Source organism: Leptodactylus fuscus, chromosome 6 (genome assembly GCF_031893055.1).
Source record: "Leptodactylus fuscus isolate aLepFus1 chromosome 6, aLepFus1.hap2, whole genome shotgun sequence".
Taxonomy (NCBI): Eukaryota; Metazoa; Chordata; class Amphibia; order Anura; family Leptodactylidae; genus Leptodactylus; species Leptodactylus fuscus.
This window is the reverse complement of record NC_134270.1, coordinates 78650326-78674011: the sequence shown is the minus strand read 5'-3', so window position 1 is coordinate 78674011 and position 23686 is coordinate 78650326. Positions and strand designations below refer to the sequence as shown.

The 23686-nt window shown below is 43.2% G+C and overlaps 1 protein-coding gene across 1 annotated transcript in view; it reads right to left on the bottom strand.

Annotated features, from left to right (window-relative positions):
- SYT3 (synaptotagmin 3) overlaps positions 1–23686 on the bottom strand; it is a 108133-nt gene that overhangs the window by 71120 nt on the left and 13327 nt on the right. Inside the window, exon 2 of the mRNA XM_075280311.1 lies at positions 4260–4809. Within this exon, the coding sequence (XP_075136412.1) occupies positions 4260–4809 (550 nt within the window). The remainder of the gene's footprint in view (positions 1–4259; positions 4810–23686) is intronic.

Genomic DNA, 23686 nt, shown 5'->3' with positions numbered 1-23686 from the left:
CCAGCGTTTACTCCGTGTGAATGCAGCCTTAGACTGTTAGGACTTCTGCAGATCAGCTGCTTCCCAGAGCACACAGCTCCATGCATTGTTTATGTGCCATGCTCTATGCTGCTCACTCACCGTATTCTTGATGCGCACATTTGTGGGTACTATAGTTGTATACTTTTCTAGTATTTGAGATATGCTGTAGGGAAGAGGTAGAGGGCCATGGTCAAACTTTGACAGGGGCCCACAAGACCCTCTCCACTCTGGCATAAAGATGAGTCATTCTTCTATGAAGTCCATAAACCTTAACATTTACTCTAAATCTACACTACTACTTCAAGAAGGAGACATTTAAATACAAAATATATATTTACTATTCATCCAATTCTGAGAATCAGGGATGTAACTATAGTTCATAACTGGAGATGAGCGAACAGTAAAATGTTCGATATTTGATATTCGTTTTGAGTAGCCCCGCAATATTCGACTACTCGAATCGAATATCAAATCCTATTATACTCTATGGGGGAAAAATGCTTGTTTCAGGGGTAGGCAACATTCGATCAAATAGAACTTACCAAGTTCACGAGTGAGGGTCGGGCTGAATTCTCCGAGAAGTCTTCTCCGTGCAATGTCCCCGCGGCGTCTTCTGGCTCTGAATTCACTCTGCCAGGCATCGGGCCTGGACAGAGCCAACTGGGCATGCCCGCACTACAAGAAAATGGCTGTTTACAGCCAAAGCGGACATTTTCTTGTAGCGCGGGCATGCGCAGTCGTCTCTGCCCAGGCCCGATGCCTGGTAGAGTGAATTTAGAGCTGGAAGACGCCGCGGGGAAGCTGCACAGAGAAGACTTGTAAAGGTAGGAGAAGATCTAGCGTTGATTGGCCGACTGTATAGCATTCGGCCAATCAACGCTGGTTCTGCATCGAATTTTTCCATTCGAATAGGGAGTAGTATTCAATCGAGTACGAGTATTTCGAATACCGTAGTATTCGATCGAATACCTACTCGATCGAATACTACTCGCTCATCTCTATTCATAACACATGTTAGATGGGAGTCCTGTAACAGAATTTGCATTTGGAACCAGGAGCTTAAAGGTACAGCATTGCTCAGCACATTAGTATCTGTAACACTGAGCCACAGGCATGCTGTTGTTCTATTATAGGGGTTATGCTACAAAAGATATTGGTGATCAGTGGAGGTCTGACCACAGAGACCCCCACCAAACCTGAGAACGAAGGGTGACTTATCTCTGTTGTGTATGCAGCCGTATGGCCCACACAATTCTGCCATAAGCTGTTCCCTTGGCCATCTTGGAGAATCCACTCACAACTTCAATCAGCTTGATGAAGGTCGCTTATGCAGCCGAAATGTTGCATTGAATATTTGGATTGCAAAACTATTAAAAAATTCACAAGTGCATCATATCCCACTGGAGGGCTGCTTTTTGCGTTTTGGCTGCTTTTTATTTAATTCTTGGAGGTGAGGTGACCCCAAAAGAGCATTTCTGCCTTGTTTTTAGCCTTTCTTATAGCATTGATGTCTGGTATAAATAATCAACTGGGAATACTTTACATGCTTCCATCACTACTGATAGTGGCATCAAAAGGATTAAATACGTCTTGGATAATGGATGTTACAGGATGCGAATTGTATATTATAATTGACAACCACTACTGATGTCCATGTCATGGTGTGTTAAAGAGACTCTTGCAATGACATACTATTAAGTCAGTCTCTCTACAACAAAACATGCCTTCAAATCAAAACTAGGATGATTATATATAAAGATAGTAACATTTATCCTTATTCCAGGAACAAATCCCTCTCCAGATCCTTTAACTATTAATAACAGATTTAGACATCTTCACAAGTGATAAGTGGAAGATTAAAATATGTAGAATATCCCTAGGAAGGTAGTGAATTACCTTAAATAAATAAGACATACATGAATAAATGAAAATTGTGTAATTCCCTCAGATCTGTACTAATATGAGATTAATATAATTTCACCCCCACACCTTACCCACCTTTATTTTTTCGTTCTTCAATGGAAGCACTAAAATAACAATGAGGCTTGCATTTATACCCTAATATCTCTTTTACTATCAGAAACAATAGCCACCCACATATATACAAATTGGAGAGACTTGAATACCACTTCCTTAGCTCACTAATGGTCAGTTGCTTATATAACTATTTTAGCTAGCTCAATATATACGATTTATAATGAAACATCGTAAATGAATTCACCACTAATTTAATACCCTGGTAACACGTCAAATATGTTTCCAAATGAATCCGTTGTATGTTGGCAGGAGTGTGACCAAATTGGCAAACTCCTTGATATTTTTAGGAGTTTTTATCCCTCTATTAATCCAACTCTGAATATCCATTTCTCGTATACTTTAAGACATTCTTATAATAGCTATAAAAGGTTTCTTAGCCCTAAACTCAGTTTTTTGAGATTGGGCGTAGAATTATTTTGATTCCACTCTGTCCGCAACTGCACAAATTTGGAAACCTTCAATATCCCCTCTTTATATAATGTAAACAGGAACACAAATAATACTTTAAATGTGTTTAAAATAATAATTTAATACGAATGAGTATCATTTGAACTCTGGATACCATTATATATAGATTTTTGCTGCTGCTACTATGATATTTCTGACCCTTGCCATATCCATTGTGCATCGCTTGCTTTATGATTACTGTACTAACAGCCACACATTACAGTAGCAGAGCCTGATCCCATGGTGTGTGTACATAGCAGCCAGAGTGACAGATCGCTGTGGCTTCCAATAAAGGTTATTCTGATTAAAGAATTGATTAGCTTGCGGTCACTAAAGAGGATGAAGTAGGCAAGGAGATAGATAAGATTGTTTACTTAGGGTCCGCGGATATTGTACTAGGACTCTATACTCAAGGATCACTCCTACAGTAGATGGAAACAATATTATTTTATAGAGCTAGTTAATCTGATATGTTATATTCTCATTTTCTGCTGCCCATCCCATTGTTTGGGGTCCAGAAATAGTCTATGACTAGTTTATATGTGACAGCTGCCTTTCAAATATGTATATGAATGCCATAGTAATGTGATGAGCTTTATTTATTTTATTTGACTAGAACATAATACAGTTCCATTTAAAAAGTATTGGAACTGTAACTTTGCCCATGTGGCCATACTGATATAGCAGAGATTAATTCATTATTAAAATTAAAAGGAGTCTTTCACCAGAACCCAGGATATCAACGTAGTCCTGCAAATACCTGTAGATAGATTAGGGTCCCTTGAATCAAACAATGTTTTGCCCTTATGACATAATGCCTCTTTTGCCAAGGTATTGCAGTTTTTGAAGTATGAAAATGAGCAATGAGAACATTGCTGCATACTTCTTTACAGCAATGATAATGCTCTAAAATTCACGTTTGGAAAGTGACCAAATATGATGATATCTCTGCAAAGGAGGCAGCAATTCACGAGTGATTCAGATGACCCTTACACTATCTACCTGCATGGCTGGATTGATATGGTGACAGACTCCCTTTAGAGATGTTTATCTGGGATTAGAAACATAGTTGAATATTTTAACCAGAAGCAGTGCCAATGAAATGACTTCGGAGCAACCACCAAGCCATGCACAGTGGATTGATAAAGTACAACAAGTCTATCATTTCATTTTGAAGAATTATGTATCTGGACAGCTCAGAAACATGACCATTACATGAGGATTGGGGTCCCATGGATCAGCCTGAATAAATCACCCCCTAACCACTGGAGATAGCTGGGGAAAAAGTGGTTGTATATAACTGCACTGGCTTTTGTAATGTAGGGTGTTTGACACCCTACATTACAAAAAGTTCTTGTGCCTGTTGGATGGCGTCTTGTCGTGTGCCCTTCCACTTTTCTTGTCATATGCCTTTCATCGCTTAAAAAATAAACATTTGCAAAAAAGAGAACTGAACAGGTTAACCTGCTATGGAAAAACATTTACAAAGCATATATACATAGCGCTCATTGAATTCAATCCTTTAGAGCAAGATGCCCTCCACTTTGTAAATAGATGAGACTCCTCCATAGAGGCTACCCCTGTTAGAGTTCCCTGTTAGACAATAGACAGTACAATAATTATTTAAATATACCACAAAGAACTAGATTTTTGTTTATTTTTTTATACACAGTTCCCTTTCCTGTTGTCATGGTTACTCACAACCTATAAATAATGTGACAGCCTGTTCTTATATGATACTATTAAACACTTACAGAATTGCCTTCCAAGATGTCTCTCCAGATAGGGGTTTCTTCCGTAGGATTTGAGAAATCCAGCAAATTATCCAACACCACCTGTCCAATGAGGTCGTGTCGAGAGAATCTGTCAAAGTCATAGATGCTGAAGTGTAATTTGCGGTTCTGGAGCTCATTAAACGGCACATTAAAATGGAATGTCTCATTAAAGATTGGATTAAGAGTCTTGCGGTGAACTTTAGTCTGGAACTTTTTCTTTCGGTCAGGCAGTAGATACATCTTCACATATGGATCTGAAAACCCATTGGCATCCTTTGCTGGTAGGTCAAGAGCCTTCAATATCTTTACAACCAGTTGCTCTGTGTTGTAGGCATATCGTAGGATGAAGCTTATGCGTCCACAGCTGGTGGCCTCCTGCTTCTTCATCTCAGCGTCTGCTGACCGCTGCTTATATAACTCTGGCTTAATCTGACCGATACTGGTGGCCTGCTCCGGTTTTTCATCCACGTGACCTGAAAAGTCAGGACTGGATAGCTGCTGCGTCATAGGTCTGGGCAGTGTGTTGTATCTAAAAGTCAAACAAATGGCAGATATTATATCTTCTGTATTATTGTGTCTATATTGTGTCTATTCCCATAGAAACTTTAAACATTTTTTGGGGAGATTTATAAGTCAAAAGTAAGGAAGCACCTGAAATAACTGTGAATGTCTGTATAGGCTCACTTCACATTGGTCGAAAAGTTGGAAAGAGAAAATAGGCTACTTGCAGAGCTACAATTTCCATTAAGATGGCAGACAACAACCTTGATGGATCTCATCATTAGCGATAATGTATTAGATCAATAGAGTACAACTTGTATCCATCTAATACAACTTGGGAGGGGGTGCAACAAGGGGTTTCCAATACTAATATATCTACTGGTCAGGTCAGGGCAATGATGTTTGGTCCTTGCATCACTGCCAATCAGCACCTACAATACTTGACATGTCATCCATAGTGACATAGTTATTGTTACTGTACAAGAAACATTTCTATATACTATATATAGCGAATAAATAGAATATCATGCCTTACAAATAATAAAAAAAACAACTTGATTTTAATATGCCTTAAACCATTTTGTAAATGTAATAATCCATATATCATTGCATATATTTACGACAAAGCACACAGAGACCAAAGGGACATGAATGCTAACCCCCCTTTTTGATGTAAGTGACCTGTTTTTTTTCAAGTCATGGCCTTGTTGAGTCACACAAATAATGCCATTCATAGTAAATAGTTGGGGAGATTATAACATGGTCACTTCTGCTGAGCAAATGTAGGCAATAAAATGATAGGATTTTTTTGCAAAATGCACTAAAAAAAAGTGGTTTGAAATAAACCATTTTTTGTCTACAATCCCTACTAGGCTCCATGGTTACAGATTGCAAACAAATACTATATACCGTATTTTCCGGACTATAAGGCGCACATAAAATACTTCGATTTCCTCAGAAATCGAAAGTGCGCCTTATAGTCCGGTGCGCCTTATATAAGGCTTGAAGCGGCGGCACGCAAGGAGTTAAGCGGCGGCACGCGAGGAGTTAAGTGGCGGCCGCCGGCAAAGTCTGCATGCCGCTTCCATACATTGCAATGGGAGCGCGCTATTCAAATAGTATTCGTTCATCTCTAACTATTTGAATAGCGCGCTCTCATTGTAATGTATGGAAGCGGCATGCAGACTTTGCCGGCGGCCGCTGCTTAAAGAGATTCTACTAGAGATGAGCGAGTACTGTTCGGATCAGCCGATCCGAACAGTACTCGCTCAACTCTAGATTCTACCATTAAAAGAACCTCTTCCCCCTAACCACGTCGGAATAGCCTTAAAAGACTATTCGTCTCTTACCTTTCCCATAGCCAGCGCTGCCTTCTCCCTGAGCTGTGTTCGCGCCTTCCGTGTCGTCTTCTTTGGGCCTCATGGATGACGCATGCGCAGTCGGCTCTGGCTGCGAGAGCCTGTTAGAGCCGACTGCGCATGCGTCATCCATGAGGCCCAAAGAAGACAGAGACGGAGCTGCGGAAGAAGGCGGCGCTGGCTATGGTAAAAAGGTAAGGAGATTATTCCGACGTGATCAAGAAGGAAGTTCTTTAAATCCTCGTGTGCCGAGCGCTTCCATTCATTTCAATGGAAGCGTACCATTGAAATGAATAGAAGCGGCTGGCACGCGGAGGGTTAAGCGGCCGCCGGCAAAGTCTGCCGGCCGCCGCTTTCAATCATATAAGGCGCACCGGACAGCGCTGCGCCTTGTAGTCCGGTGCGCCTTATATATGGACCTAGGCAGGACTATAAGGCGCTCATGGGTAATGCGCCTTATAGTCCGGTGCGCCTTATAGTCCGCAAAATACGGTAGTTTTATGTTGCTATCATTAGTTATTCCATTCCATCTGTTTCTAACTTCATAACTTCAGCCAAATGTATAAATGGAAGATACAGGATATAATCTCACAAGACAGGTTTGTTACAAAAATTTGAGTGAGTGTCCGATTTATCTTAAAAGATTACCAATAGAAGATAGGAGGAACCGCAACACTTGGGAGTGTTTTAAATACAATTTTTAATCTATCAAGCATTAAAATAGCAAAAGAGAGCAAACAAAAACAAAATCAAAAAAACATTGTGAATAGAAAGAGAAAAAAACGTGACTAAAACTGCAGTTTCTAATGCGTTTCGGAACTCTAGCATCCCTTATTCATAGCTCGCCAGTCCTGAAACGCGTTAGAAACTGCGGTTTTAGTCACGTTTTTTTCTCTTTCTAGTCACAATGTTTTTTTGATTTTGTTTTTGTTTGCTCTCTATTGCTATTTTAACGCTTCATGGATTAAAAGTTATATTTTAAACACTCCCAAGTGCTGCGGATCCTCCTATCTTCTATTGGTAATTTGCTAAATACTGCTTCGTGGAGTCCAGAAGCACGGGTTGTGCTCCTTGGGATGGAATTCACAATGAACCAGTGAGCTATCTCATACCATTCATTTTTCATTGGATTATCTTAAAAGAGTTTGCACAAATTTATGCACAAGCTGTAGAAACAACTTTCTAGAATACACAATACATTTTTCAGTTGTAAACATTTTGCAATAATTTGGCCCCTAAGCATAGGGGGCAAATGTGAGGAAGTATGACTACGCAGGACTTATTTGTAGTCAGGAACCATGGAGGTGCATAGATCTGCCTAGGCATTGAATATAGCATTGCATATACAAAGTAATTAGGAGTGTTATCTTGCAATAGTGGGATCCTGGGCAGGAACCTGACCATGACATTTCAGTGTTTGTATAGGTTTGCTCCAAGAACTCCTCCACTTTGTATAAAATGTTGCCTGTAGTGACTAAAACATATTTTCCTCATCCAGACTATGATATAGATATTTGTGTGATGCCATTATTTGTAAGTTACTGGGGGGAAAAAGTCACTGGAAAGTCATGCTACCTTCAGAGCCAGGGGCCTAGCATCGGCACCTCAAGTCAGTTTTAACATAAGATGGCCAGAAGAGGCAGCCAGACTGATATATACAGGTGACAGCTGTGATCTTTGGTAATCCGTCCTGACAGCATCTCCCCTCACAGTGACAGATAAGTGGGAAAATCTCAGAGGAAAAACTCACTGGCACAATATGAGACAGTCAGATAAAAGTCCAGCATTGGTTTGCTGCCTTCCATGTTAGATCTGACGCATATTTTAGTCCATGGACCCTCAGAGCACAACTAACAAAGCTGCTGTAATTTATTATTTAATTGCAGACAATTTGCATCTCATGAGGAGAGATTCATGAATAGTTCAGACATCATTTCTTCAGATTTCACTGTCTGTTTTTATCCGTTCTAATTTTATGGAGCAAAATCCACAAGGGCGAAAGAAAATTGATTTATTGCATTTTTTGAATAACTAACAAGCGGTTGAGTTAGTACAGAATTAATTGTGTCTTCCTATGCACAGTGTGAAATGCAATGACTACGGGAACATTTCCATTTTGACATAAAACATCAATGTTTTGTCAGCTAAAAAGGTTACTTTTTAAAATATATTTTAATATTTTTTTTTGTTGTATGAGAACAGGAGCACCAACATTCTTGTCTGCACACAAGAAATTTCTGGAATTTCAGCTCAACCGTATTCACTTGTACTCACTGTAATGAGCTGCAATGTGAAACACGGCCTATAGACAATAGTGTCAAGTCTGGAACAAAGACCTTTTTAGGCTGGGACCTGACATGGCGTAAACAGTGGGGTCTGCCTGCGGTGGCAATGCCTTGAAAAAAAATGAGGTGTTTACAGTTCCTAAAACTGGACTGGATTCTAACGTATTCCATCTACATATTGTTGGAAAATATGTGCAGCAGATACCCTGCAATTTCGAAAACTGTTGCAGTTTTGGAAATCCCAGCATGACAATTATACCTACAGAAACCTCTGCAGACTTTCGGGGAAAAGTGTTGCAGGAAAAACCATAATGCATTGCTGCTGCGGTTTTCCCATTTTCAAAAAAGTTTTCAAAAACCATTCACAAAAATTACAATAAAGACAGGCAGTACAATACAGAACTCAAAGCAGACAGGGAATCAAACACTAGTATAGGCGTACCGCCTTTATTACATATCAGGAATAACATAGCAATGTGAGGACCAACCTGCGAGATAGCAGTAAGTATATATTGGTACAAGATAAGTAGTACCATAACTACGCCAAAAGTAAGAGTAGTTGTGTGGTGTGAGACCAGGAAATCAGAGCTGTATTGTTAGGAGTAAGGAAGAGGGTGATTCTGCTGTGTTTTTTTTTTTTTTTTTTTTTTTTATTGCAATCTGCTAAGTGAGGCCTTAGTCTGGATGTCTGAATAAAATTTCCGTAATTGCCATAGGCAGGCAATGCAGCGGTAGTGTACATGTACAAGAACTGCTCTATTTAAACAGGGGACTTTCCAGTATATCGGAGAATAATGTGATATTATTGTAATACCATGGCTCAATGATGACTATGGGTACAAGACCAATACTTTACAGATTGCCACCAAATGGTAATTTATTCCCTGTCATGATGCTGGGTCATGACTTCAGTGTACCTCACATGACCACTGTAGCTCAAACACAGGAGAATTAAGAAACCCCATAGAAACCCCATTATAAAAACCCCATAATAGCATTTTCAATTCAAGTTATACAAGTTTGGCCTGAAACACACAGCGCTGATTGGCCGAATTCCGTACTCTGGCCAATCAGCGATGGCCAATGCATTCTATTGGCGTGATGAAGCAGTGCTGAATGTGTGTGTTTAGCTCAACTATGCCGGTGGGGTAGTTGAGCTAAGCACAAAGATTCAGCTCTGCTTCAATCAGCGCTGGCCAATGCATTCTATTAGCTTGATGAAGCAGAGTGCGCACAAGGGTTCAAGCGCACCCTCGGCTCTGATGTAGCAGAGCCGAGGGTGCACTTGAACCCTTGTGCACCCTCGGCTCTGCTACATCAGAGCCAAGGGTGCACTTGAACCCTTGTGCACCCTCGGCTCTGCTACATCAGAGCCGAGGGTGCGCTTGAACCCTTGTGCACACTCTGCTTCATCACGCCAATAGAATGCATTGGCCAGCGCTGATTGGCCAAAGTACGGAATTCGTCCAATCAGCGCTGGCTCGGCTGGAGGAGGCGGAGTCTAAGGTCGGACCAGAATGGAGACTGGTGTGGAGCGATCTTAGACTCCGCCTCCTCCAGCAGAGCCAGCGCTGATTGGTCGAATTCCGTACTCTGGCCAATCAGCACTGGCCAATGCATTCTATTGGCGTGATGAAGCAGTGCTGAATGTGTGTGCTTAGCTCAACTACGCCGGTGGAGTAGTTGAGCTAAGCACACAGATTCAGCTCTGCTTCAATCAGCGCTGGCCAATGCATTCTATTAGCGTGATGAAGCAGTGCTGAATGTTTGTGCTTAGCTCAACTACGCCGGTGGAGTAGTTGAGCTAAGCACACAGATTCAGCTCTGCTTCAATCAGCGCTGGCCAATGCATTCTATTAGCTTGATGAAGCAGTGCTGAATGTTTGTGCTTAGCTCAACTACGCCGGTGGAGTAGTTGAGCTAAGCACACAGATTCAGCTCTGCTTCAATCAGCGCTGGCCAATGCATTCTATTAGCTTGATGAAGCAGAGTGTGCACAAGGGTTCAAGCGCATCCTCGGCTCTGATGTAGCAGAGCCGAGGGTGCAAAAGGGTTCAAGCGCACCCTCAGCTCTGATGTAGCAGAGCCGAGGGTGCACTTGAACCCTTGTGCACCCTCGGCTCTGCTACATCAGAGCCAAGGGTGCACTTGAACCCTTGTGCACACTTGGCTCTGCTACATCAGAGTTGAGGGTGCGCTTGAACCCTTGTGCACCCTCGGCTCTGCTACATCAGAGCCAAGGGTGCGCTTGAACCTTTGTGCATACTCTGCTTCATCAAGCTAATAGAATGCATTGGCCAGTGCTGATTGAAGCAGAGCTGAATCTGTGTGCTTAGCTCAACTACTCCACCGGCGTAGTTGAGCTAAACACACACATTCAGCACTGCTTCATCACGCCAATAGAATGCATTGGCCAGCGCTGATTGGCCAGAGTACGGAATTTGGCCAATCAGGGCTGGCTCGGCTGGAGGAGGCGGAGTCTAAGGTCGGACCAGAATGGAGACTAGTGTGGAGCGATCTTAGACTCCGCCTCCTCCAGCAGAGCCAGCGCTGATTGGCCAAAGTACGGAATTCGGCCAATCAGCACTGGCCAATGCATTCCTATGGGAAAAAGTTTATCTCACAAAAATCACAATTACACACCCGATAGAGCCCCAAAAAGTTATTTTTAATAACATTCCCCCCTAAATAAAGGTTATCCCTAGCTATCCCTGCCTGTACAGCTATCCCTGTCTCATAGTCACAAAGTTCACATTCTCATATAACCCGGATTTGAAATCCACTATTTGTCTAAAATGGAGGTCACCTGATTTCGGCAGCCAATGACTTTTTCCGATTTTTTTCAATGCCCCCGTTGTCGTAGTTCCTGTCCCACCTCCCCTGCGCTGTTATTAGTCCAAAAAAGGCGCCAGGGAAGGTGGGAGGGGAATAGAGTTTTGGCGCACTTTACCACGCGGTGTTTGATTCGATTCGAACATGGCGAACACCCTGATATCCGATTGAACATGTGTTCGATAGAACACTGTTCGCTCATCTCTATTCAAGACAGTTGTGGAACTTACTGTTCTTGTTTATGGCACCTATGGTACCATAGACAAGACACAATGGGAATCTACTTTGATAGAACATTGGTAGAGCGTACTTGTTTAGGACAATGGTGAACTGTAGAACCTACATGTTCATGGCATTGGTGGAACCAAGTTGATCATGACATTGGAAGGGTTCCTAGGACTCCTGGCAATCACTAACATGAAAAGACCATAGAGAATACACTTGAAATAAGTAAGACTTAGGAAAGCAGCTAATATTTTGAGATGCTAGAGTTGTCTTCCATAGCTAGGTGTACATGTGTGGGTGGTTTTCAGCTCCTCACAATAATATTTGTAGAATATTGTCTAACTGTGGGGAATTTCTCCCATGGTATTTAAATAGAAAATGTTTCATGATCTTATCTGTTGCTTTCCCAAGCTGGATGTATTGTGTAATGGTCCCAAAATGACTATTAATATTTCAGCTCATTATTTTCTTGCAGAAATGAATGCTTGAATTTATCTGTCAACAGCAAAATGTTAAAAAAAATAATAATAATGTATATAGACTCTCTGGCAGTATTGGCACTCTGGAATGAATATGTAATAGTGGAGTTTGCTGCTAATTGTATCCTCATTTGGCTTTAGCAGTGATATGGGCACACTGAACGTCATAATGTCATGACACATAGTGTGCTCATGTGTCTACTGATGGTTCAATCACAGGCCTCAGTTGAGACCCCGGACGTATGAAGTCCCAGGAGAGCACCAGCGGCTGCAAGGTGAATATGAATGTTTTTTTCATTTTGTCTCATCCAAGGGCCTCTACCTATAACACTGAAGAGACCCCAGAGTATAATATGGTGACTATTTTAGTTCACCCGAGACAAATCTCCATTCGTTCGATTTTGTGATAAAACGATTTGGAATATACGAGTCGAACCCAGATTGGTACAATACGGTTCACAAGAACAAGATATGAATGTGTGAAAGAGAACAGACTATAAAACTACACATATGTCTACAGTCGTTTATCTGTTGAAAATCTATTCAGCTTCCAATGTCATTCCTAACAACACATGACATACTAGATCTGTAAAGACATCAATATAAATACTGGGGTAATGCACAAGACATTTTTTCTGTAGCACAACGAAGCCCCCTATGGATTCCTGCTTGTATGTGTTCATTTGACTGACATGAAACTAATTGCATATGATATTTGAGATTTGCATACTTAAACCCTTCAAGTACTCCAGGGGCACATCTCAATCCCATTGTTTAGACTATCATTGCAATGTGGTTCAAGGCAAATTACAACTCCGGTGTCCTGGTTCTGATGATGTCTAAATCCTGGCTCCCTTGATCATTCTTTAAAGACTACAGTATTATGGTTTCTGCCAATATAATATTTTCATTATATAATGAAAAGTTACACGATTATCTTATATCAATTCTTTATAAATTTATCATGTTTTTCAAGATTTCTGCCTGCTGTAGTTTGGTTGGAACTTACTACTAGAACAGGGTTCAGATACCTTTTTTGTATAGTGTGCTGATTTAAAAAAAAAAAAAAAGATAAAATACGCAGTGTGCCAAGCAATAATGGTAGGGGTTTGTTCACATGGTGGAAAATGCCAAGATAAGGGGATTTTTTTATTTTACCAAGCACATCGCAGTGATAAACATCATATCTGTGGTATTTAGAATAACAACTTTGAAGTGTTATCCAAATGAGGCAGTGGGTGCGCTGGGGCTGGACCTTCAACTCAAGGGAACACTTCTTTCTGCTTAACCCCTTCCTGAAGGGATTTAAATAGGATGGGTGATGCCATAGCAGTTGGATAGTTAACTAGATCAATTATCAATCAGTGGTGTAAATACTGAGGTAGCAGCGATAACGGCTGACAGAGAGCCCAGGACCCCCGATGCTTTTATTTATTTATTTTTTTCAATAGGCTGTTACCTGCTGGACTAACCCCAGCAGGTAATGGCCCTATTTACTTACCAATCCCTGCTCCTACTGTCAGGCATATCCACCTCCCCTTTTGCGTCCGATATCATGTCGTTGGGGCCCCTGGCAGACAGAAGGAGAAGTAGATGTGGCTGTGAACAGGAGCAGGGATTAGTAAGTGAGACCATAGGCCCACAAACTATTATTAATATTTGGGGTCTTTTCAGACACTAGAGTATAATGATCGGAGGCCCAGGGGAAGTGAGGGCACATAAAAACCAGTGTTATTCACCTCTCCTGGGATCTGGCTTGACTCCCAGCAGTCTTTAGGCCTTTTTTGTGATGTCCCAGAAGTTATGTAGGCTGGGCCGGCCTCATTATGTGTCGTGTTGCTGGACTGTCCCATGTGACATTTTGTGCCAACCTTGAAGAGATCCGAAAGCAGCGAGGGAGTGTGCCAGAGCCCAGGATAGGAAGTAACATTGTTTTTTATGTTTGTCACCTCTCCTGAGCCTCTGATTATTATACTCTGGGGTATGAAAAGTAGTCCACTATGGAGCATAATACTGTGTGCAGGGGCCCCTGTGGGACATAATACTGTATGCAGGGGAACTGTGAGACATAATATCTTGTGGAGGGAACACTGTGGGACATAATACCATATACAGGGGCCACTATGGAACATTATACTGTGTGGAGGGACTACTATGGGACATTAAATTATGTGGAGGGGCCTCTATGGGACATTATATTATGTAGAGGAGCCGCAATGGGACATTATACTATGTAGAGGGGCTTCTATGGAATTTCCCCATGGTGGGACTATTAAAGGATTATCTTATCTTATACAATGTAGATGCCACTTTGTGACATTATATTGTGTGTAAATGGGGTGTTATACTGTATGGGGGCCAGGAAAGGGGGTGCTTTGTTTGGGGACCTGCTAAACCCCTGCTAGTTGAACTCCTGCTGTCACTGCATAGGGTGATGCAGGCAGGAGTGGATAGAGGTCTGAGTGGCAAGGACAGTATTCCAAGAAGCTGAAGGCCCTCCCCAGTGCAACTGCTTCATTTGCATATGTCCTCAATGTTGTTTTTCTATAAATCTAGAAAAGTGGCATACAGATGATGTATGTCACTTGGTACCATGGTATAAACATGCTTGTGGGAGGTGGTAGACTCTTTTTAAACCTGTATTTCACCGTGATACCTTTTCAGGTGATCAGATCCGGTTTTGAATGAACACATAATTCAGAGTGGGCTCAGATATTTACACAGCTTGATCTTTATGCTGAGTTCATACAAACCTTTTTAGCTTTGTTGAAAGGAATGAATGCCCACTTTAGTGTATTCTGCTGCCATAATATAATTTTATGCTGACTTCAAGGTATAGATCCAGTTGCTGCTCTTGGAGCTTTTCCCCAGGCACAATGTCATACTTCATTCTTTTCCCCTTAGTGCCTGCTCTCCTGAAGAAACACAGCGGAGAGAGACTTGTGCCAGGTAGATATGCCTGAAGTGCTGACTTTAGCGCAGGTGCCAGAGGTTGTTGACCCCTGTCCTAGCTATGTGTTGGATACAGGGGCACATGACTTAATGGAGTTATGTAGTTATTAGAGCTGTGTTTTGCAACACTATCTGTCCATCATATGGCCAGGACAGATCCTATGGTTGTAACAGTGAAGGTTACCTGCTAATTACAGAAAGAAAATACCTTGAAAACTGTAAGCCACTGAAAAAGGAAATGTGACTGAGCTACAATAACAGACACAGTCATTTCACAATGTAGAGACATAAGAGACTCATGCACTGTGTCCTCCTAAATCAGCAAGTCGTAGGGATGCAAGGAATCAGATGCCCACCAATCTAATATGTATGACATAGGTGTAGCATGATATTCCTGGTCCCCAAAGTTTGTACCACACTCATATCTACCCTATACTGCAACCCCAAACAGCTATTCACTACCTTGAACTCCATTCTCCATCCTCCTGTGCCCCCTCTGACGTCACTTATCTCAGCTGACGACTTTGCCTCTTATTTTAAAAGTAAAATTGACACCATCAGAGACAGTCTTACCCTACACCCCCGTCAACCACTCTACCCAACTGCTCAGTGCTCTTCATCTTTAAACTATTTCTCCACTGTCACTGATGAAAAGCTCTCCACTCTAATCTCTAAATCCCACCTTACCTCCAGCGCTTGACCCGATCTAGTCACATCTCATCTCCAAACTCACTGAAGTCATTACTCTGGCCCTAACCCATCTCTTCAACCTATCCCTAACCAATGGATTCTTCCCTTCTGCCTTCAAATATGCCACCGTCACACCTATACTTGAGACACCATCCCTTGACCCGTCCTCAGCAGCCAACTATTGACCCATCTCACTGCTCCTGTATGCCTCAAAACTGCTTGAACAACACGTTCACTCCGAACTATCTTCCTATCTCTCATCCAACCTGCTCTTTGACAGACTACAGTCAGGCTTCAGACCCCGGCACTCCACTGAAACTGCCCTAACCAAAGTCACTAATGACCTTCTAACTTCCAAAGCCAAGCATCACTACTGTTTCCTCCTCCTTGACCTCTCCTCTGCCTTTGACACACGACATGGTTGAATATACCTTGATAAACTTTTTTATTAGCAGAATAGCATGACACGTTTCGGGCTTTAAAGAACCCTTTCTGAAGTGCAACCAACTGCAGTAGTGGAGCAGGGTGTGTCTGCCATGACCTTACAAGGTATATTCGACTGTTTCATGTGTTTGAACGAGAGAGTGCGGCGGTACCGCTGAAGACCTCTGGTATTCCAGTTCTTGCTAGCTTCTCCCAATTTCTCGGTGTATGCCAGTCTCTCTGCTTCCACTCTCAACTGGGACTCTTATAACAATGCATTTATTGGTGTTGGGACCTTGAAGGTGAGGGTCCACCTGGTTCTTATTGAATCTATTTGATCTTCCTTCCTACCGTACTACACAATACTACACTATAGTGCACTTGGTGTCTGTTTTTGCTTTCTCAAACTCTACATGGAGAAAACAGAGTTCATCATCTTTGCCCCATCTTGTACAGCCCCTCTACTTGACACATCTATCAGAGTTAATGGAACCACTTACCCCTGTCCCACAGGTCCATTGCCTTGGGATAACCTTGGACTCTGACCTATCCTTCAAGTTGCACATTCAAACCCTCAACACCTCCTGAACATCCATTAAATCTGCTCCTTCCTCACCCTAGAAACTGCAAAGATACTAGTCCATGTCCTCATATTCTCCCACTTAGATTACTGTAACACCCTTCTCCATGGCCTCGCAGCGAATACTCTTGCCCCACTCCAGTCAACCTTAAACTGTGCTGCTCACTTAATATACCTCTCTCCCAGTTCTTCATTGGCCACTACCCTCTGCCAATCCCTTCACTGGCTACCTGTTGCCCAGTGAATACAGTTCAAGTTACTAATGCTAACATACAAAGACATCCACAGCCTGTCCCCTCCATATATCTCTGACCTAACCTCCCACTACCTGCCCACACGTAGCCTCACATCCCCCAAAGACCTACTACTCTACTCTGCTCTTATCCATTCTTCACACAACCGTCTTCAAGGTTTCTATTGTGAATCACCCATACTTTGGAACTCATTACCAAGACACATAAGGCCGGGTTCACACAGAGTGCTGCATCCAGCTAGACACAGGCAAGCCTATACACTTGAGAAAGGGCACTCAGCCCAAAACGCGTAGTGTGTGCTTTTTATGAAAATAAAGTTTATCCATTTGACAACCAGTTGCCTGCATATATGGTACCGGCTCCCATTGAAAACAAAACATCTACGTACCACAATCCGAGCCAAAATACTCTGTGTGAACTCGGCCTCAGACTGACCCCCACAATCACAAGCTTCAAGAAGGCCCTGAAGACTCACATATTCAGGTAAGCCTACAACCCCCAATAACATTACTGTCACCACACCACCATCTGGGCAGTCTCTCCCCTCACCTTCTGTCTCTATCCCTCTTTCCTCATAGATTGTAAGTAAGCCCTCGTGGGCAGGGCCCTCTACAATACTGTGCCAGTCAGTCACTGTTAGCAATAAATGTGTTTGTATATTTTGTGTACTGTATGAAAAACCTCAAATGTAAAGCACCATGGAATTAATCCTACTAATATTATAAAGGTGAAAATTTGTGTGTTTGCATGTTTGTGGGTTTGGATGTTTGGATGTTTGTTCCTCAATCATAGCCAAACGGCTGAATGGATTTTGTTGAAATTTCACACACACCGACATATTGCCCAGGAAGGAAGGAGAGGCTACTCTAAATGTGGATCACTCACCCCAAATCACCACTGCGAACCTCAAAAGTTCACTCCGGCTCTGCTCTGCATTACGCCAGCCCAGGTCTTTCCACGCACCTCCTAAAAGTGCATGGCAGGGTGTGGGCGGGCTATGGAGCCAGCGCTGAGGCACCATACGTTGCTGGTGAAGTGTGGGTGGGGCGATTGACCGGGGAGACGGTAGTCAACACGGCAGCAGCTCGCATGTTCCGGCCGCCGCTGCCATCCCAGGCCGCCTACACACTGCCGGCATGCCGGCCAGCCGGTACACAGGACCGCTCATGCCGGCAGATGTTGCGGCCTAGACAGCATGCACAAGGTGATTCCAGCGGGGTGGTGGTGGGGAGTGGCCGGTGGCCGCAACGATCGTCCCCATTAACCCTAACGGCGCCTCAGTCACAGATGCACGAGGCGCCATGTCCTCCGCCGGTGCGTGGGGTCTGCAATGTTCCTTCTCTGCAATGTTCCTTCGCCGCGCCAGCACCCGGACCAAGCTCCGGGGCCAGCGTCACATTGCTATGGCAGCCGGGAGCCTTGCGCAGGGTCCCCGGCCTTAGGGGCCTTTCGCTCCTACTGCAGCCTATGCTACGTAGCCTGCAATAGAAGCGCTGCTATTATGCAATGTATAGCATAAAACTGGCGCTTCTACTGCAGGCTACATAGCATAGACTCCAGTAGGAGCGAAAGACCGACAGGCCAGGGACCCTGCGCAACGCTCCCGGCTGGCATAGCAACATGACGCCGATCCCGGAGCTTGGTCCAGGTGGCGGTGCGGAGAAGGAACATAGCAGAGAAGGAACATCGCAGAGCCCATGTGCCGGCGGAGGACATGGCGCCTCGGTCACCTGTGACTGAGGCGCTGGAAGGGTTAATGTGGACGATCATTGCGCCCACGACCGGTATTATGCAAAGCATAGCATAAAACCCACGGTTCTATTGCAGCCTATGCACTGCATAAAACCGGCACGTTTATTCCAGCCTATGCTACGTAGCCTGCAATCGAGGTGCCGGTATTATGAAATGCATTGCATAACACCGGCGCTTCTGTTGCACCCTATGCTACGTAACTTGCAATAGAAGCGCTGGTATTATGCAATGCATTGCATTACTAATCACACACCCTGGGGTTCGAGACCCCTAGAGAGTGCAATAAATGCAGAAACAAAATTTACAAAAAAAATGACCACAAATAAAAACCTCCAAAAAAAAAAAAAAAACACCTTTCCCTAGAATACATTAAATACTCACTACATACTGTGAAACAAATACATCTTAGGTAGGGACTAAGGGCGGTGCGGACGAAGTCGCGGGTATTGCTAATTGTGCTATATAAATATATAAATAGTAGTAATTAGAGATGAGCGAACAGTGTTCTATCGAACTCATGTTCGATCGGATATTAGGCTGTTCGGCATGTTCGAATCGAATCGAACACCGCGTGGTAAAGTGCGCCATTACTCGATTCCCCTCCCACCTTCCCTGGCGCCTTTTTTGCTCCAATAACAGCGCAGGGTAGGTGGGACAGGAACTACGACACCGGTGACGTTGAAAAAAGTAGGCAAAACCCATTGGCTGCCGAATACATGTGACCTCTAATTTAAAAGAACAGCGCCGCCCAGGTTCGCGTCATACTGAGCTTGCAATTCACCGAGGACGGAGGTTTCCGTCCAGCTAGCTAGGGCTTAGATTCTGGGTAGGCAGGGACAGGCTAGGATAGGAAGGAGAAGACAACCAACAGCTCTTGTAAGAGCTAAATTCCAGGGAGAAGCTTGTCAGTGTAACGTGGCACTGACGGGCTCAATCGCCGCAACCCAGCTTTCCCAGGATCCTGAATGGAATACACTGTCAGTGTATTCCCGTATACCCGATATATACCCCGATACCCGTTGCAACGGTGTGCCCCCCCACCTTCACCCCAGAAATACCCTGCAAGTCCCCTAGCAATAGAATTGGGGCTATATACACCCACAATTTTTACTACTGGTATACAGTGCCATTGTCTGACTGGGAATTCAAAGAATATATTGGGAATACAAATACCCTCATTTCTTGCTACTGCCATATAGTGCCAGTGTCTGACTGGGAATTCAAAGAATATATTGGGGTTATGTGCACCCACAATTTTTACTACTGGTATACAGTGCCATTGTCTGACTGGGAATTCAAAGAATATATTGGGAATACAAATACCCTCATTTCTTGCTACTGCCATATAGTGCCAGTTTCTGACTGGTAATTCAAAGAATATATTGGGGTTACGTGCACCCACAATTTTTACTACTGGTATACAGTGCCATTGTCTGACTGGGAATTCAAAGAATATATTGGGAATACAAATACCCTCATTTCTTGCTACTGCCATATAGTGCCAGTGTCTGACTGGGAATTCAAAGAATATATTGGGGTTACGTGCACCCACAATTTTTACTACTGGTATACAGTGCCATTGTCTGACTGGGAATTCAAAGAATATATTGGGGTTATAAATACCCTCATTTCTTGCTACTGCCATATAGTGCCAGTTTCTGACTGGTAATTCAAAGAATATATTGGGGTTACGTGCACCCACAATTTTTACTACTGGTATACAGTGCCATTGTTTGACTGGGAATTCAAAGAGTATATTGGGAATACAAATACCCTCATTTCTTGCTACTGCCATATAGTGCCAGTTTCTGACTGGTAATTCAAAGAATATATTGGGGTTACGTGCACCCACAATTTTTACTACTGGTATACAGTGCCATTGTCTGACTGGGAATTCAAAGAGTATATTGGGAATACAAATACCCTCATTTCTTGCTACTGCCATATAGTGCCAGTTTCTGACTGGTAATTCAAAGAATATATTGGGGTTACGTGCACCCACAATTTTTACTACTGGTATACAGTGCCATTGTCTGACTGGGAATTCAAAGAATATATTGGGGTTATAAATACCCTCATTTCTTGCTACTGCCATATAGTGCCAGTTTCTGACTGGTAATTCAAAGAATATATTGGGGTTACGTGCACCCACAATTTTTACTACTGGTATACAGTGCCATTGTCTGACTGGGAATTCAAAGAGTATATTGGGAATACAAATACCCTCATTTCTTGCTACTGCCATATAGTGCCAGTTTCTGACTGGGAATTCAAAGAATATATTGGGGTTACGTGCACCCACAATTTTTACTACTGGTATACAGTGCCATTGTCTGACTGGGAATTCAAAGAATATATTGGGGTTATAAATACCCTCATTTCTTGCTACTGCCATATAGTGCCAGTTTCTGACTGGTAATTCAAAGAATATATTGGGGTTACGTGCACCCACAATTTTTACTACTGGTATACAGTGCCATTGTCTGACTGGGAATTCAAAGAGTATATTGGGAATACAAATACCCTCATTTCTTGCTACTGCCATATAGTGCCAGTTTCTGACTGGGAATTCAAAGAATATATTGGGGTTACGTGCACCCACAATTTTTACTACTGGTATACAGTGCCATTGTCTGACTGGGAATTCAAAGAATATATTGGGGTTATAAATACCCTCATTTCTTGCTACTGCCATATAGTGCCAGTTTCTGACTGGTAATTCAAAGAATATATTGGGGTTACGTGCACCCACAATTTTTACTACTGGTATACAGTGCCATTGTCTGACTGGGAATTCAAAGAGTATATTGGGAATACAAATACCCTCATTTCTTGCTACTGCCATATAGTGCCAGTTTCTGACTGGGAATTCAAAGAATATATTGGGGTTACGTGCACCCACAATTTTTACTACTGGTATACAGTGCCATTGTCTGACTGGGAATTCAAAGAATATATTGGGGTTATAAATACCCTCATTTCTTGCTACTGCCATATAGTGCCAGTTTCTGACTGGTAATTCAAAGAATATATTGGGGTTACGTGCACCCACAATTTTTACTACTGGTATACAGTGCCATTGTCTGACTGGGAATTCAAAGAGTATATTGGGAATACAAATACCCTCATTTCTTGCTACTGCCATATAGTGCCAGTTTCTGACTGGGAATTCAAAGAATATATTGGGGTTACGTGCACCCACAATTTTTACTACTGGTATACAGTGCCATTGTCTGACTGGGAATTCAAAGAATATATTGGGGTTATAAATACCCTCATTTCTTGCTACTGCCATATAGTGCCAGTTTCTGACTGGTAATTCAAAGAATATATTGGGGTTACGTGCACCCACAATTTTTACTACTGGTATACAGTGCCATTGTCTGACTGGGAATTCAAAGAGTATATTGGGAATACAAATACCCTCATTTCTTGCTACTGCCATATAGTGCCAGTTTCTGACTGGGAATTCAAAGAATATATTGGGGTTACGTGCACCCACAATTTTTACTACTGGTATACAGTGCCATTGTCTGACTGGGAATTCAAAGAATATATTGGGGTTATAAATACCCTCATTTCTTGCTACTGCCATATAGTGCCAGTTTCTGACTGGTAATTCAAAGAATATATTGGGGTTACGTGCACCCACAATTTTTACTACTGGTATACAGTGCCATTGTCTGACTGGGAATTCAAAGAGTATATTGGGAATACAAATACCCTCATTTCTTGCTACTGCCATATAGTGCCAGTTTCTGACTGGGAATTCAAAGAATATATTGGGGTTACGTGCACCCACAATTTTTACTACTGGTATACAGTGCCATTGTCTGACTGGGAATTTAAAGAGTATATTGGGAATACAAATACCCTCATTTCTTGCTACTGCCATATAGTGCCAGTGTCTGACTGGGAATTCAAAGAATATATTGGGGTTACGTGCACCCACAATTTTTACTACTGGTATACAGTGCCAATTTCTAACTAGGAATTCAAAATGCGCAAGGCTCCCGGAAAGGGACGTGGACGAGGCCGTGGGCGAGGTCGGGGGAATGGTTCTGGGGAGCAAGGTAGCAGTGAAGCCACAGGGCGTCCCGTGCCTACTCCTGTGGGGCAGCAAGCATTGCGCCACTCCACAGTGCCAGGGTTGCTTGCCACATTAACTAAACTGCAGGGTACAAACCTTAGTAGGCCCGAGAACCAGGAACAGGTCTTGCAATGGCTGTCAGAGAACGCTTACAGCACATTGTCCAGCAGCCAGTCAGACTCTGCCTCCTCTCCTCCTATTACCCAACAGTCTTGTCTTCCTTCCTCCCAAAATTCCGAAGCTTTACAGAACAATAACCCAAACTGTCCCTGCTCCCCAGAGCTGTTCTCCGCTCCTTTCATTGTCCCTCAACCTGCCTCTCCACGTCACGATTCCACGAACCTAACAGAGGAGCATCTGTGTCCAGATGCTCAAACACTAGAGTCTCCTCCATCTCCGTTCGATTTGGTGGTGGATGACCAGCAACCCACCCTCATCGACGATGATGTGACGCAGTTGCCGTCAGGGCATCCAGTTGACCGGCGCATTGTGCGGGAGGAGGAGATGAGACAGGAGTTGGAAGAGGAAGTGGTGGATGATGAGGACACTGACCCGACCTGGACAGGGGGGATGTCAAGCGGGGAAAGTAGTGTGGATGTTGAGGCAGGTGCAGCACCAAAAAGGGTAGCTAGAGGCAGAGGCAGAGGTCAGCAGCTTAGGCGAAGCCAGGCCACACCCGGAATCTCCCAAGATGTTCCAGTTCGTACCCAGCCCCGAAAAACTCCCACCTCGAGGGCACGTTTCTCGAAGGTGTGGAGTTTTTTCAAGGAATGCGCCGAGGACAGATATAGTGTTGTCTGCACAATTTGCCTCTCGAAATTGATTAGGGGCTCTGAGAAGAGCAACCTGTCCACCACTTCAATGCGCCGTCATTTGGAATCCAAGCACTGGAATCAGTGGCAGGCAGCAACGGCAGGACAAAGGCCGCCTGCCGTTCACGCCACTGCCACTGCCTCTGCCACTGCCTCTGCCTCTGCCACTGCCA